The sequence below is a fragment of the Ochotona princeps genome, chromosome 6, assembly GCF_030435755.1.
Source record: "Ochotona princeps isolate mOchPri1 chromosome 6, mOchPri1.hap1, whole genome shotgun sequence".
NCBI classification, from domain to species: Eukaryota; Metazoa; Chordata; class Mammalia; order Lagomorpha; family Ochotonidae; genus Ochotona; species Ochotona princeps.
This window is the reverse complement of record NC_080837.1, coordinates 57,961,028-57,976,245: the sequence shown is the minus strand read 5'-3', so window position 1 is coordinate 57,976,245 and position 15,218 is coordinate 57,961,028. Positions and strand designations below refer to the sequence as shown.

The 15,218-nt window shown below is 41.5% G+C and overlaps 1 protein-coding gene across 2 annotated transcripts in view; it reads left to right on the top strand.

Annotated features, from left to right (window-relative positions):
* SLC25A21 (solute carrier family 25 member 21) overlaps nucleotides 1-14,181 on the top strand; it is a 473,857-nt gene extending 459,676 nt beyond the window's left edge. For both annotated transcript variants that reach the window (XM_004584775.2, XM_058666356.1), the window contains 3 exons: nucleotides 7,525-7,706; nucleotides 9,471-9,523; nucleotides 12,458-14,181. In XM_004584775.2, the coding sequence (XP_004584832.1) occupies nucleotides 7,525-7,706; nucleotides 9,471-9,523; nucleotides 12,458-12,519 (297 nt within the window). In that variant the 3' untranslated portion in view covers nucleotides 12,520-14,181. The remainder of the gene's footprint in view (nucleotides 1-7,524; nucleotides 7,707-9,470; nucleotides 9,524-12,457) is intronic.
* The last annotated feature ends 1,037 nt before the right edge of the window (nucleotides 14,182-15,218 follow it).

Below are 15,218 nucleotides of genomic sequence, written 5' to 3'. Positions count from 1 at the left end.
GAGTGTAGGGAAGGCCTCTTGAAAATGATGCTTAGGCTGGGGATCAAGGATTAGGGCTAGGCAGGTGGAAGCAAAGAGGATGAGTAACCTGTGACAAAGAACAGGATTTGTGACTGTCCTGAAGTGGGAAGAGCTTTGGGGACCTTGGAGAGAATGAAAATAGATGAGGGTGGTTAATAAAAGAACCATGGTGGAAAGGGAAAGCAAGAGTTGTCTGCAGAAGTTAGCTGGCCAGGAATGCACCAGACATTTATAGAGCGATATAATCCCTTGATGTGATTTAACCGAGGGTACATGTTGGACAAGCATAACACATAAGTGGAACAGAATGTGTATGGAAAGCTTGATGTAGTAGAATTTCATGAAATACACTTGATTCGAAGACATCCTATTCCTAATCATCTGCTTACCTCCGTATCTAACCATCTCAGGGTGCCCTTATCCTGACTTCTCAACTTTTAAGAGTTTTGTTTTGTGAACCTGGTTTGTTAGTTTTTCTTGGGATCAGTGACTTTACTGAGACTAGAAACAGATAGAACACATCAAAGCACAAAAATCCTAGTGGGTTCCCAAGGAAATGTATAAATACTTTTCCACATTTTGTATAATACTGAGTTACATATTTAACTCGAAGATGGTATTATCTAACTTTAGGAATATATAAGCATGTGTGGTTCTATATTTTTATGTGTATGAAATAATCAAGCAGTAACTTATTGGGCTTCATCCATAATCCACTTTGACATTGTATATGTTCATAATTTGAGTTAAATGGGTAAGACCTTTAAAATTATTTTGTATTTCATAACCCTTTTAAAGAGCAGATAGCTTAGGGGAAACAAACGAATTTTCATGGCTATTTTCTGAATGGCTACATTTAGATGCGGAGCTTTTAACAAGACTTTGATTTCATTCCAAAGCCCAGAGCTGTGCAAGGATAGGATCTTGGGAATACTGCACATTCCTTAAAGAATGCTTATCAGCCAAACCATCTCATTTTAGCTAGTGACCTTCTGTGGAGTGAGGAGCTAGCATTTCCCCAAATTATCTCACATGAAGAGAAAACAAACACTGTAATAGATTCTTCTGATAGCTGTGAAGTGGAAACAACTGGATTTTTTAATTAAACTTCAATGGCAGATATTTTCACTGGAGACAAAACAGCACGTTATCGTGACATCAGGGGAAAAATGCATTTGTCAAAGTTTATGAACAAAACAAAAGAAAGCCAAGATTAGGAAGAATGAAGAAATGTATGCTGAGAGCTAACTCTGTTCCTAGCTGACTCCAACCCATTAAAACTAATATTAACTAAAATGTACATTTTTTCTTACACACACACACACACACACACACACACACAAAACACAGCTTCTGTTCATTCAAGCTGCCTCCTTGTTCAGTTACCAGGAGGCAACTATGATTTAAACACACCACATCATTTTCATGACCACCGTTGCCAGCTGTGGGAAGGCAATGATGAGCTGGTAGTATTTGCCTTGCGGTTGCCACCAGGTGCATAAGCAGTGTGTGTATTTGTACCTGCTTTGTAATTTGCTTCTGAAACCTTGGTTCTTTGTTTATCATGTTTTTACAAAGGAAAGCAAAAGCATTTATTAAACACCTATATCAAGCCCAGTTTACACACAAAGATGGATGTGACATAACACAGCTCCCTTCTTCAGGGCACCATGAAGATGCCTTCACAAAGAACAGTAGAATCCAGTGTCCATGTCTACTAACTGCTGTCAGTGATTTGAACCCAGAGAGCCTGATGCCAGAGCCAGTATTCATGATCATCACACCACATGTGTACCTCTTCAAAGATGTAGCCACACAAACCTTGTATCTTTCCATTTTCAGAGTGTAGCTGCAGTTCCGCATCCACCTTCCAATAGCATGATTTCGAATGCTCTGTACAATCGGTCTCTCCCACTACAGGTGTAGGGAATTTATTGATGTTTATAAGCACTAACTACCACACTGAAGTTTTGAGCAGATCAATTCAGAATGCGCTGTCTTCCCCTCCTGTGATCTGAACACATACCTATCTTAGATGAACTGTTGGGGAAATCTGTTCTGAAAAGAGATGAAAGTGATAAAGGGGAAAATGTGTGTTGCTTTCACGTGAAGGTATTGGAATGTATAAAACTTTGCCAGTTAAAATCCACATGTGACATGACTTGTACTCAAGTCTCCTTCATCTTAATTGTACACAGTCACCTAAATTCAGAATTTTGCATTCGCTTGTGCTTAAATCTCATCTTCTAGGGTAAGCCTCATGCTATAGCCCGTGATGACAGCTTTCCATGCTGAGTTCATGTTTCATCCGAAGTCTTCACTTCCCCAATCCCTGCCTGGGTCATCGGCATGTCCAAGAAGAAGGCCCTCTCCATGTTCACACAGGTTCATCTAGCCGCTCTTCAGGCTGCCGTATGGGCAGTTCCTTGGCAGAAGGCCTCTTTGTTTAGCCAGATGAGAGTTCCTGCAACCATACTCTCATCCATCTTCCATTCTATGTCTTATTAATCAGGATAACCTCAGGAGATTCTTTTTTTTTTTTCTAAACACTTTACTGGAGTCAGGTGTGCAGGGTGATCAAAAAGGAGATAAAACCTTGCAAAGTCTATAAGTCAAGGGGACGTTTACTTTTCGTTTGTTGTTCACAGCCTTGAGGAAATGAAGGACTGCGTTGCAGTCACCCCTTCAGTCATGGATGGTGATGTGCTACAAAGGACATGGAAGGAATTGAAGGATAAAAATGAGTTCAGCAAAGAGATTCTGTTGTGATGCTCCCCAAGTCATGGGATCCCTCATAGGACTACCTTATTTGGTGTAGTAGCAGGAGGAATTGAAGGGTGACTTAATTGCAGATTGGACTGGCATGAGGAGGAAAGATTATAAAACTATACTTTAATATGTGTATATTGAGGCTGAGTTTGCTTAAATGCAAAGCCTCGTTGGTGCACTTTATTCAACCTCGCCTCTCTTTTCTTTTTTTTTTTAAAGGTTTATTTTTATTACAAAGTCAGATATACAGAGAGGAGGAGAGACAGAGAGGAAGATCCTCCGTCCAATGACTCACTCCCCAAGTGAGCCGCAAAGGCCGGTGCTGCGCCGATCCGAAGCCAGGAACCAGGAACCTCTCCCGGGTCTCCCACCCGGGTGCAGGGTCCCAAAGCCCTGGGCCGTCCTCGACCGCTCTCCCAGGCCACAAGCAGGGAGCTGGATGGGAAGCGGAGCCGCCGGGACCAGAACCGGCGCCCACATGGGATCCCAGCACGTCCAAGGCAAGGACCCCAGCCGCTAGGCCACGCCGCCGGGCCCTCAACCTCGCCTTTCGCAGGCTTCCTGCCACGTCTCCCTCACCACCCGCAGTCCTCACTAGCATCCTCCCCATCCTCTGTGGCCCCGCCCTCTGCCGTGTCTCTGTGTGGAATGTCGTCTTAAAGATGCCAGACTCTAATCACAAAGGCCTGCAAGATGGGCAGTGGTTCTCTGTTTATCAAGCCAGCAGCCAGCTGGCATCAGGGCATCAGGGCATCAGGGCCCAGGGATGGGAACAGGGAAGGCATATGCCTCTTTTCATCAAAATAGTTTGCCTGTGTGTTTAACTCCTTAATTACCATTGCCTTAGACTGATGCTCTCCTTATTTGTTAGCTATATAATTTGAATTGCGTAGTTAAATTAGTGACAAATGTGTTGTGTGTTGTTTACTGTTTTGAGTCATAAATATGTGACATTTTGATGGCTTCATGCCTTTTGTTGAAATTTTAGAGGTCATGGAACATCATTCTGCCAACATTTTTTGTAATCTCAGTAAGTCAGGGAAAGTCTATAAATAATATGATCATCCAGGGAAATTCACTGAGCTCACTGAAAAGGAGCTTGCCTTTTCAGCTGTGCAGTTATACAAAAATTTCAGTGTGATGGAAACAGAATTCCAGTAAGAGAATCCTGTGTTCATGCTCAATTCAGATTCTTGCAATTTAACCATGTGTCTTTGACACATTATATCATATCTCTGACTCAGGTTTTATTTGTGAAACGAATTGTTAACTTCAATTTCAAAGTGCAAGGGGATCAAGTGATCAAAAAGAACCCTGCAAATACTGCATTGCATATTGTGATCGCGCAATGTCAATACATGCAATATCTGTTGATACTTCAAACTATTCAGCTCCAGTTTAGTTATATGACATATTTTATGAGCAAATAGAAAACTATTAATGAACAAAGATCTACAAATGAGGAAATAATACTTATTATAAATAGATATTTTAGAGAAAAGGGCTATTTCAATAATGCTTTCGAAATCCTGATGAAGGGCCTGGCACTGTAGCCTAGCAGCTGAAGTCCTTGCCTTGCATACACTGGGATCCCATAAAGGCGGGATTCTAATCCCGGTGGCCCCCCTTCCCATCTAGCTCCCTGCTTGTGGCCCGGAAAGGCAGTCAAGGACAGCTGAAAGCCTTGGGACCCTACACCTGTGTGGGAGATCCAGAGGAGGCTCTTGGCTCCTGGCTTCAGATCAGTGCAGCCAAGGCCATTGTAGCTGCTTGGGGAGTGAACCAGCAGATGGAACATCTTTCTCTCTGTCTCTGCTCCTCTCTGCATAATCTGATTTTCCAATAAAAATAAATCTTTAAAAAATCCTGATGAATTACACAGAGAGTTGTAACACCTTTTTGCCCTTGTAATTAAAGGTTTAAAGTAAAATGATTTAGGCATGGGGTGGAGAATGATTTCAGATACAAGGCAAGCTTTCTGATGGGATAGTTGGAACAAATTGTGTAAGCTGGAAATTTTCATGATAGAATACATTTGCATCAACATAAATACTTGTTTATATCATTTTTAAGTGTGATCCATCCTGAACACTTGATTTGATTTGAGAACCATACAGTTCAGTTAAGCACTGGTTCTCAGACATTCAGTGCTTCAACACACTGCTGTGCTCCATCTCCAGGGTCAGTAGATTTCTAGTAAGTTCCTGCACAGTGCTGCTTCCAGGGACCACACTTTCAGAAACACTGAGATCACAGGTAAGATTGAAGTATGAAAGTACTAGAGTAGTGTATATGTGGGAATTTGTTCACTAAAGCGAATTGCTTAACCTCTCTGAAATGAGGACTCCCTGTCTTGTGCTTCAGTGTTTTCAATCCTGCACTACCCTTCCCTCATTTTATAAACCTATCGGGTGAAAAAGTGGTCTTGTGATGTTGCCTTTCAGGATTTGCAAACCTGACAAATGTGTAGAAATTGACTTTGTCAAAGGAATATGTGGAAAGCACCTTTCTGTCTAGAAAATTACCTATGGGCGAATCTTTTTTTTTTTTTTTACCAGACTTAAACAAATTTCATAGCACTTTTTTTTCATAAAGATTTATTTATTTTTATTTTTAAAGGCAGATTTACAGAGAGAAGGAGAGGCAGAAAGGTTTTGTATCCGCTGGTTCACTCCCCAAAGGCCAGAGCTGAGCTGATGCAAAGCCAGGAGCCAGAAATTTCTTCCAGGTCTCCCATTGCAGGTGCAGGGTCCCAGGGCTGCGGGCCGTGCTTGACTGCTTTCCCAGGCCACAAGCAGGGAGTGAGAAGTGAAGTGGAGCAGCTAGGATATGGAACAGCACCCACATGGGATCCCAGCACATGCAAGCAAGGCAAGGACGTTAGCCATGAGGCTACCGCGCTAGGCCCACACTTTAACTTTTATCATCTCTTTTATTATTTTTAGTTTTTACATTCCACAAGCCTTTATTGCCTTTCATTAATATGTAATAATTGCACGTGTTTATAGGAAATAGTGATTACTATCATTTGCATGAAAGTGATACAGTACAGAGGAAAGATCCATATTGAAATTTTTTTCTTCAATCTACTGGACTCCGTGTGACACGGGTTTTGATCCAAGATCAGGCAACCACAGTTGGTCCTGAATTTGCCATCTTTTCCAGCTCTGGTGTGCTTCTGTGGCATAATGAAGAAGGCTAACATAAAGGCATTTTTCTCTCCTTGTAAAAGAGAAAGAACAGGGGGAGGGAGAATGATTGAAACACACCTCACTCGTGCTGCAATCACTGCATTGTTTGCCTGTTGAAACACCCTGTTGGTTTTTAAATCCCTTTAAACCTCCCCAGCACCTGTATGGCCCAGATCCAAGAATTATTACAGAACCCCTTGCTTTTATATTTAACCTCATAGGAGTTTCTGTGATGGTGGAGAATTTCAGAGTTTCCAAAAGTTTTCTTTTTCCATAGCAGCTAGTACCATACAATACTCAGATCTGATTTTTTTTTTTCTTTTGTATCTAAGCAGGATATGTGTCCCTTCTTTTGGTCTCCTACTAGTAAAATAGTGTCATGGAACAACCTTGTGTGACTCCTCAAGGGACAATCCTTCTGAAATAATGACCAAGAGAAGGCTGGGGAGGGGACAGCATGGGGACAGAGTAGGCAACGACCTGTGCTCATGATCCCACTGCTCTTGGGGCAAGCACCGAAGCTGAAAATGTAGTGAGGACTTCCTAACAGATTCGTTTCAGCAAAGCAAAATAAGAGCTTAGTGAGCACAGAAACAGGCTGAAGGAAAGGGACTCCCACAGAAGACCTAATTAAATACTTTGATGTCAGAAACAGAGCACGGAGGGTGGAAAATCAAATCAGACTGATGGGCTGGGACTAGATTCCAATGGAAAGAAATCGCTGCCCTCCTCTCCATCTCTCACCCCCTCTCCCTTCCTTTCTCTCTCTCTCTCTCTCTCTCTCTCTCTCTCTCTCTCACTCTCACTCTGTATCCCCCAACTTCATCCCCTTGCTCTCCTTATCCTTGTTTCTTCCTTTGCCGTGAAGGAGGAATGAGATTGGGGAACAATGGGTTGTAAATTCTTCAGCCAATTAGTCCAGTGACTTAGTACTATTTCTAATGCCCAAACGTCACAGGCTGTTCTGCAGCCGCCCCAAGTTGGTTTGTTAATAACAGGAAGCTAGCACTTCTCAGTACAGTGGATCAGCTACACGTGAAAATAAATGCAAAAAACCTGGAGGGGAATAGCAGCAGACCGAGAGTAACCTTGATTTAATTTAACATTTGGGGGTCCACACACAAATGAGCATTTTAGTAGGCTTCATGGTGGAAGTTGCTGTCATTTGTAAAATATTCTGGCCAATTAGCTAATAGTGTGCTTGGATTTCTCCTGTTTTGATACAGTAATACTAAGTACATTGTGAAGCCCAATTATACAAATCATCCCCATATGCCATACCAGTCTGTCTTTATGAACTGTGTTTATAAATCCTGTGTGAGGAAATGTGTACTTCAGCAATTTAGACCATGTGTAAAAACATAGCCAATGGGATTGTCAAGAAAACGAGCTGCAGCCTAGGAAATCCTAATGTGTTCCGCTGGCATAACAGGAGGGGGCCTGGAGTGCAACGCTCTCTGCTCAGATGCGGATTGCTGTATAGTGTTTAACCGATTTAGAGTCTTCCACTTCCCTTACTGTTATTATATTCTTTTTCCTGTAGGATCCAACCCTGGAGTTCTTGAGAAAATTTGGGATCGGTCTTCTCTCAGGGACAATAGCCTCAGTCATTAACATCCCTTTTGATGTTGCCAAGAGTCGGATCCAAGGGCCTCAGCCAGTTCCTGGAGAGATCAAGTACAGAACCTGTTTCCAAACAATGGCGACAGTCTATCAGGAAGAAGGGTAACGCATTTCTATTTGAATAAGTGTGCAAGACTGAAGTGTTGTTGAGAAACCATATTATACTTCTGTTTTGATGAGAACCAGTAAGGCCTCCAAAGTTTGGGGCCTTGAGGGTATGAGCAGGGTCTCTAAGACACTCCGTGGAATATTGCTGACACGCCGTGCAAAGCTCACACAATAGTGAGTTGTTGGCAGAATGTTCTTACAGCATCGAGAGCAAGTGGTGGGGCATGGTCATACAATGTGTGGCATGCTTACCTTAGAATGCCAAGATGAACTTCTTACTTGTCAGTTTGCCTAATACGCTATTGTAGATTCTATGCCCTTTTAATATATAGCCAGGCGAATAATTATCTTTTGACTGGCAAGCTCACCAAAATGGCACCTGTTACCTTCTCTGAGAGAACTAAATCACTTGGGGCTGGTGCTATGGCGTAACGTGTAACACCACTGCCTGCAGAGCTAGCGTTACTCATTCCATATGAGTGCCTGTTGGAGATCCAGCTGCTTTAGTTCTGATCTAAGTCCCTGCTAATGCACCTGGGAAAGCAACAGAGGAGGGCCCGAATGCTTGGACTCCTGTACCTAGGTGGCAGAACTGGAAGAAGGTCCTAGCTCTTGGCTTTAGACTGGCCCAGCTCTTTTTTTTTTTATTGCAGCCATTTGGAAATTGAACCAGCAGATGAAAGACTTTCTCTCTCTCTTCCTCTCTCTTTCTCTCTCTTTACTCCCTCCCCCTTCCTGCCTCTGTGTAACTGCCTTTCAAATAAATACATCCTTTTTAAAAAAGATTTATTTTTTTATTGGAAGGGTAGATATACAGAGAGAAAGATCGTTCTGTCTACTGATTCACTCCCCAGGTGGCCATAACGGCCAGAGCTGAGCTGGTCCAAAGCCAGGAGCCAGGAGCTTTTTCTGTGTCTCCCACGTGAGTGCAGGGTCCCAAGGCCCTGGGCCATCCTCTACTGCTTTCCCAGGCCACAGACAGGGAGCTTGATGGGAATTGGCGCAACTGGGATATAAACCAGTGCCCATAAGGGATCCCAGATGCAAGGTGAGGATTTATCCACTAAGTTATCGCACCGGACCCAAATAAATAAATCTTTTAAAGAAAGCATTGTCTTTTGAAAATGTGTGCTACATATAAACTGAGATTTTTAAGCCTTTCTGTCTCTTCACCTTTCCTCACCAATGTTTTATTCTCAAGTAAACCAGTAATACTGTTTTTTCTTGATTTGCACATTTCCTAATGGGAAAACTGACTTTGTGATCTTTCAAACTCAATTGTAAAAGTCATTTTGTCTCTATGCACAGCTGTCTTGAGAGTAAGACCTGTCTTAAAAGCAAAGACCATCTTGCTACCGAAAAGTCGTGCTTCTGCCCGGCCAAGGTCAGCACAGGTTGGGCAATAAGGAGCTCATTAATTCTTTCCTTCATCTAGTTGCTGCAGAGAATGCTCAGCCAGATATGCTGTGAGGTCTGCGGCATGTGGAATTGCAAATCATGTACTTTTTTTTTTTAAGATTTATTTTATTTTTATTACAAAGTCAGATATACTGAGAGGAGGAGAGACAGAGAGGAAGTGGAGCTGCCGGTATTAGAACCAGCGGCCATATGGGATCAAGGCGAGGACCTTAGCCACCAGGCCACGCTGCCGAGCCCAAATCATGTACTTTTTAAGTTGGACCAGCATCTCAATAAAGCCGAGCTACAACCCCATTTATTTTCAAAATAAAAATCTTTCCCTTTCCCTTCTGTTTATAGGATTTTAGCTTTATACAAAGGCCTGCTCCCCAAGATTATGAGACTTGGACCAGGTAATGTTTTTCTTACTTATATCCTCCCTTCTTCATCGCTCTAGTGTCTCTTACTTTTATTATTTGTGTCTATCAGCAGCACAGTAAACCGCACTGTGAAAGACGGAAGCCTCCAGGATATAAAGTATTAAAGATACCAAAGGCATCCGTTAGAAATGTTCTATCTTTGTTTATAAAGTGACTATTTATGACCTTGCTGGAGGCTGCTAGAAGCCAGAACTCAGCCTAAGTCAATAGGACAGGCCCCCCAGCCAGTTGGCACCGGAGTGAGCAGTGAGGGATACACAATGGCTTCAGGCTGAGGGGAGGGTTTTCAGAGTTAGGGACCAGCTCGAGAAGGCTTTCTCCCTGTGCTTCTTCATTCTTGCTCCTGCCTCAACTGCATTTCAAAACCAGAAAAAGAAGATAATCTGTTCCTATGAACAGCAAGAGCCAGTTTTCCTCACAGCCACCACCAGGCACTCACCTCCCCAAAGGCTCTGGCAGCTTCACAATGCAGGCTCCTGGCTCAGGGCCGCACCTGAGGACGACAACCCACCCAAAACCGGCTGCCCTCGCTCGGGGAGCCAGCTGCTTCTGTGTAAACAGACAAGAAAACAACTACTGCAGACGCGGGCGCTGGGCAAACAGTGATGGATCATAAGCAAGCCTGTGAATAAGTACAAAAGTATGCTCTAGACCACACTCTTCCACCTAGACATCCTGGCCATCTTCTCCAGAACCTTCCCTAACTCCCCTCAGATTTTGCCATTCCTCCGTTTCACCACCCATGCCCTCTTCCCCTGCCGTGCTGTGCATTCACCTTGAGATCTTAAAGACAGGGAACCAGCGTTTCAGCCGTCCCAAGAGAAAAGGCGACAGGCTGAAACTGAAATCGCTAAGTGGTCTACACTTTACTGCTTGGAGGAAAGATTTCCACAGTTCCCAGGCCATTTAGCCCAACCTTTCCAGGCCTTATGGGCATGGGTTTTTGCTTCATATTTGTAAGTCAGACCTTCCTTCTGTGAGGCATTGGCCATGGGAGGTGGGGGAGGGCAGGAAACCTAACCCAATAATAAAGAATCTTGGGAATTTGGTGCATCTCTGCAAGTAGTATAGGTGGTGTTTTTCTTCTATACCACACAGTAAAAACTGGCTACTAGACCTAATATTAGAGAAAATAACAGGACTGGCCCTAGACTAGCTTTCTCACAAGGGGATGGGTCTTAAAAGGGTCAGCGACCAGGGAGAGTTTAGCTAAAATGCTAATTGACTGGAACCTTAATCCAAAACTCTTGAATAATCTGACCCCAAGTTTTGTTAGAGGCTTGCAAATGCTGGGTTGGTGTTTTTCTCAAATGTTTTGCATAAGGGGTCCTGTGTTACTGTGTTGTGAAACCCAATGAAAAAGGTGACTGTGGACTTACTGCCCAGGCGAAATAAAACCGTGACTAGTTGGAAACCTCTGTCAAGGACATGGCCTCCACTTTGTTCCAAATGTCCAAATCCCATCAACTTCAAGGGGAAGAAAGGTAGAAAGGTAAGACTTTTGAGTTTAGCACAAGATCATTCAAAAAAAAAAAAAAAACAAAGCTAAACAGTGAAAAGGAAAATAAAGGTGAACCTGGAATTTTCATAGTTTCTTCTGGAGAAAGATTCCATCTTATTTTTGCAACAGCCTGAACAGCTCCATATGGTTAACCATCAGGTACCTCTCACAAAAGACTCTTGAAGCCTGTGGTTTGAAAACTACCCTAATGCTGCATCTTCTTGTCTCACATTGTGAAGCATTGTAGAAGTCCATGCAGCAGCAACAAGTCTCATCTTTTTGTTTGCCAGAGGACCACAGCAGCAGAAAAGAGGCTAGTGGAGCATCATCATGGGTTAAAAATGGAAATCACAGACAGATAATTCTCTTTGGTATATGGTTACACAAACATGTGTGGCCTTTAGATCGAAAGGAAAAGGCATATGGCTGTGTATACATAGTAACTAGGATCCCAACCAAATTCTACTTCTTTCCATGAGAAGTTGATCTGTTCATGTGCGCAAATCTCAGAGTTGAGCCTAGAAAACCTGTCCACATTTTTATGTTGCACTGTTTCAGTTAGACATGGAAGGACAAAGAGAGGTTATCTTATGGGGCCTGAAACAAACTGTTCGTGGAATCAGAACACAAAATGATCCCCGTATAAATGCTTCTTTGAGCATCTAGAAATTGAGCACCCCCAGTATCTGTTGCCCTGTGTCAGATTCCTGTTGACACATGACCAGAAAGCCTCTTTGTAGCCAGTCATAAAACTCTTCTCTCCCAAGACAAATGGTAGCTTCCTGCTACCCAACTCCACTACACAGATTTTCAAGTTCAAGTCCATAAACATCTGAAGCAGGGAAAGAAATGAAAGTTTGCCTTCAACCCCTTTTTGTTAAGTTGTACAGTGCAGATACAATAATTAGAAGCTGTCCACCCCCCCCTTGAAGTCCAGTTTGGAAGCCGTAAGAGTAAGCCAAACTCCCCCATAAGCACCACCCTAGAGATTTCCTTCTTAAATGCAGCTAGGATGATGCTAATTGTGAACAAAGATAAACCCTTTGCCTACGTGAAGAGAATCTGAAGGCTTCAGCTTGCAGCAAAGCTACATGCCCTGACATGACTAAATTTGTCTCTATTTATTGATTTTTTTAAAATGAAAACTGACTGAGAAAGAATTTGATGGGGAATGTTGAAACTCATGAAGGGAAAATGTATTTGGAGAGTCTAGATGGTCTTGACTTTGCCCTGAGAAGTCTCAAAAAAAAAAAGTTGTACATCTATGGACTGGCATTTAAGAAGTGGTCATTCCAAATGGACTTCAAAAGATAAACCACCTCAGACTCTTGGTCTTCAGCAAGTCAGTGCAAAGACCACCCTGTTTCATAGGCTGGATGATAAAAACCAACTCTTTACTTTTCTAGGTGGTGCGGTGATGCTGCTGGTCTATGAATATAGCTATTCGTGGCTGCAGGAGAACTGGTGATGGCCTGGGAAGTATTTTTTGCCCCTGAGATGCTGGACATTTGCTGTGCAGCATCAGAAACAGGAGAGACTATTGATGAGCTAAGCTAGGCAGGCTATGATAAAGGGGAGAACAGTTTGAACAAGAATAAATCCAATTTTGATACTTTGGAAATTGTCTTTAGACAAATGAAAAGGATGATTTGGGCTACTTAGAGAGGAAAAGAAAAATAATAGGAAGCAATGAGGTGATGTAAATTGAATATAGGAAAATCGCACAGAAAGCAAATGTATTTCATAAAAGCGATATAAGCTTTGTTGCTTAAGGCTCCTTATACAATACTTTACAAAGAAAATTTATTGTGATGATAGTTGTTTTCCTAAGAGGTCTAGGAATGCTTCAAATGAATCACTGAAAATAAACCACCTTGTAGCTCGTTCTTTAAGAGGTATCCAATGAATGACCAGGCTAAAAAAAATGTCAAAACTTAACAGTTTCCCTATGAGATCAAAAATTTTCACAATTACTATTTAAGGGCCACAGGAAAATGTCTTTAATGTGCACACAAATGGCCTTTTAAGGATATTTAATTCTGTGAATCCATGTTAAGATGTCAATCTGATGACTTTATTTAGTAATAATACACATCCCAGCTCTGTTTTCCTTAACCTACTTGGTATTTGACCTCGTTGTTTCAAGCATATTTTATAAATGTCAGAAATCTTTCATTACAAACATAATACACGAAATTATAGTAAACTTTCTTTCACAAAGTTTGCTTTGCAAATACATTTAATTGCTGAAATATTTTCATATTAAATCACAAATCGGAAGCACTCCCTGGGTATGTCTTGTTATCTATATTTATATTAAAATACCTTTTCTAAGAACTCACCTACGCCATCCTTAAAAATAAGTTGTAGAATCAAACTGCATATCCAGGTTGTTAGCTTTTAGAATAAAGGCAAACACATTTCAAAATGGAAGAACATTCTTAGCATTTCTAAGGATGCCTGTAGTAACATGCACTCTAAAAAGACTTTGGTCTTTATATAACCAAACTTGACTTTATGTCTACATCCTGAAATGATGCTACTTCCAGTCGGCAGAAATGTCTGCAGGTTCCAAAGGACACATGTTCAAAACGACTTCTACGAGATATTTGTACCATGGGTCTATGTCACTACAGCATCTTGAAAATAAAAAGTAAAGGATAACATAGTAATTATTACTTTTTATTAATTTAGAGCATTTTAAGTATAAAAATAAAAGGCTTTTTGACATTCTGTATATACATACACAGCCTTCTGTTGTACAACCTTTCCAACGTGTTTAATTTATAGTTCAGCCCAATATTCAGGAAGAGGAGTCATTAAAACATAAAAATGAAGAGAAGTAGGATATGTTCGCAAACAAACTGCAGTCTGGCAGGGAACGATCTTGCATCCTGTGAGAGTATCGCCTGCACAGCGGCCTTGAAACTGAGCCTTTCACCTTTCCATGTGGGTGAGATGGAAAGGGTTTCTGAAGAATGCATTTGTCAGTTTATAAACAACACTTTTACCCTCAAAAAACAGAGAAATATGTTAGCATGGACCAATAATAATAATGTTTAAAACTCAAACAGCCCCAACCCTATATTTCATCCCATTTTCTTTCTGATATTTTTAAAGTGGCTTTTTTTTTAAACCATAGCTCATTTTGAAAAGCAAATTGCATTTAGACTTTCTGTTATCTTTAAAAGCACACCACATAAATTGACTGTTATGTAGCAGAAACTTGGGAGAGGGGAAGTGAAGGGAGAAAAAAGAAAACTTTCATACAATTAATATTAGATTTTTTTTTAAGTACAAGAACCAGAAAATAGCATAAATAACATAATAAGAGATTTCTTAAGTTAAAGAAAATAACATTTAGTTGTGTTTCCGTACAATACTTGATAATTTTTAAAGACCCCTAACAGTCCCCTAGAAACAAAGGATAATTCTGTCCCTTTTGTCTGCTTTTCTGGGTGGCAGCAGAATCCCTGTTGGGTATATGGTTTTAAGGTCTCCACTAAAATATTAGATGAGCTCTTTGTTCCGTGGGGTTTATAGTCTATGTTCTCACCAGACTGGGAACCCCACACGTCAATGGGAGTTTGCCAAGATCAAAGCAACACTGTGGCCCTGAGAGTGCATCCGCTCCTTCTGCTTATTCCTCTCCTGAATTTATAATCCTCTGTTTGTAGCGCTGAATTTCGGTTGCATTAGAAATACATGCAGTTCAAAAGCTTTCTATAAGAGATCTGCTGCCTGACAAAAGCAGTTCCTTGAAGGCAACGTCTATTTCAGAAATCTGTTTACTGTTTACATCCCGGTGACTTGAACATCTAGCTTATCTAGCCATCTGAGCTTTAAATGAAGCCATGAAACCGGTGTGGCAGAACTGGATTGCCATGTAGGCTGTGCACAGCACAGATAGAAAGAAATCAAAATCCTCTAACGCATGCATCTGTAACATCTATAGCTAGTGAGGTGCCCTTTCAGTTATTGCACAGGATTAATACCCGAAAACCCCACAATATATTAATTTTCCAATAGTTGAACTGTACCAATGTTTTTAAAATGTATCTTCTAAAGCCTATATTGCCAAGCAGGAAAAACATCCTAAAAAGACTGGATAAAAACTGTAGAATTTTGCCAAGAAAATGAGTTATTTTTTAAAATACAGCACAAAAT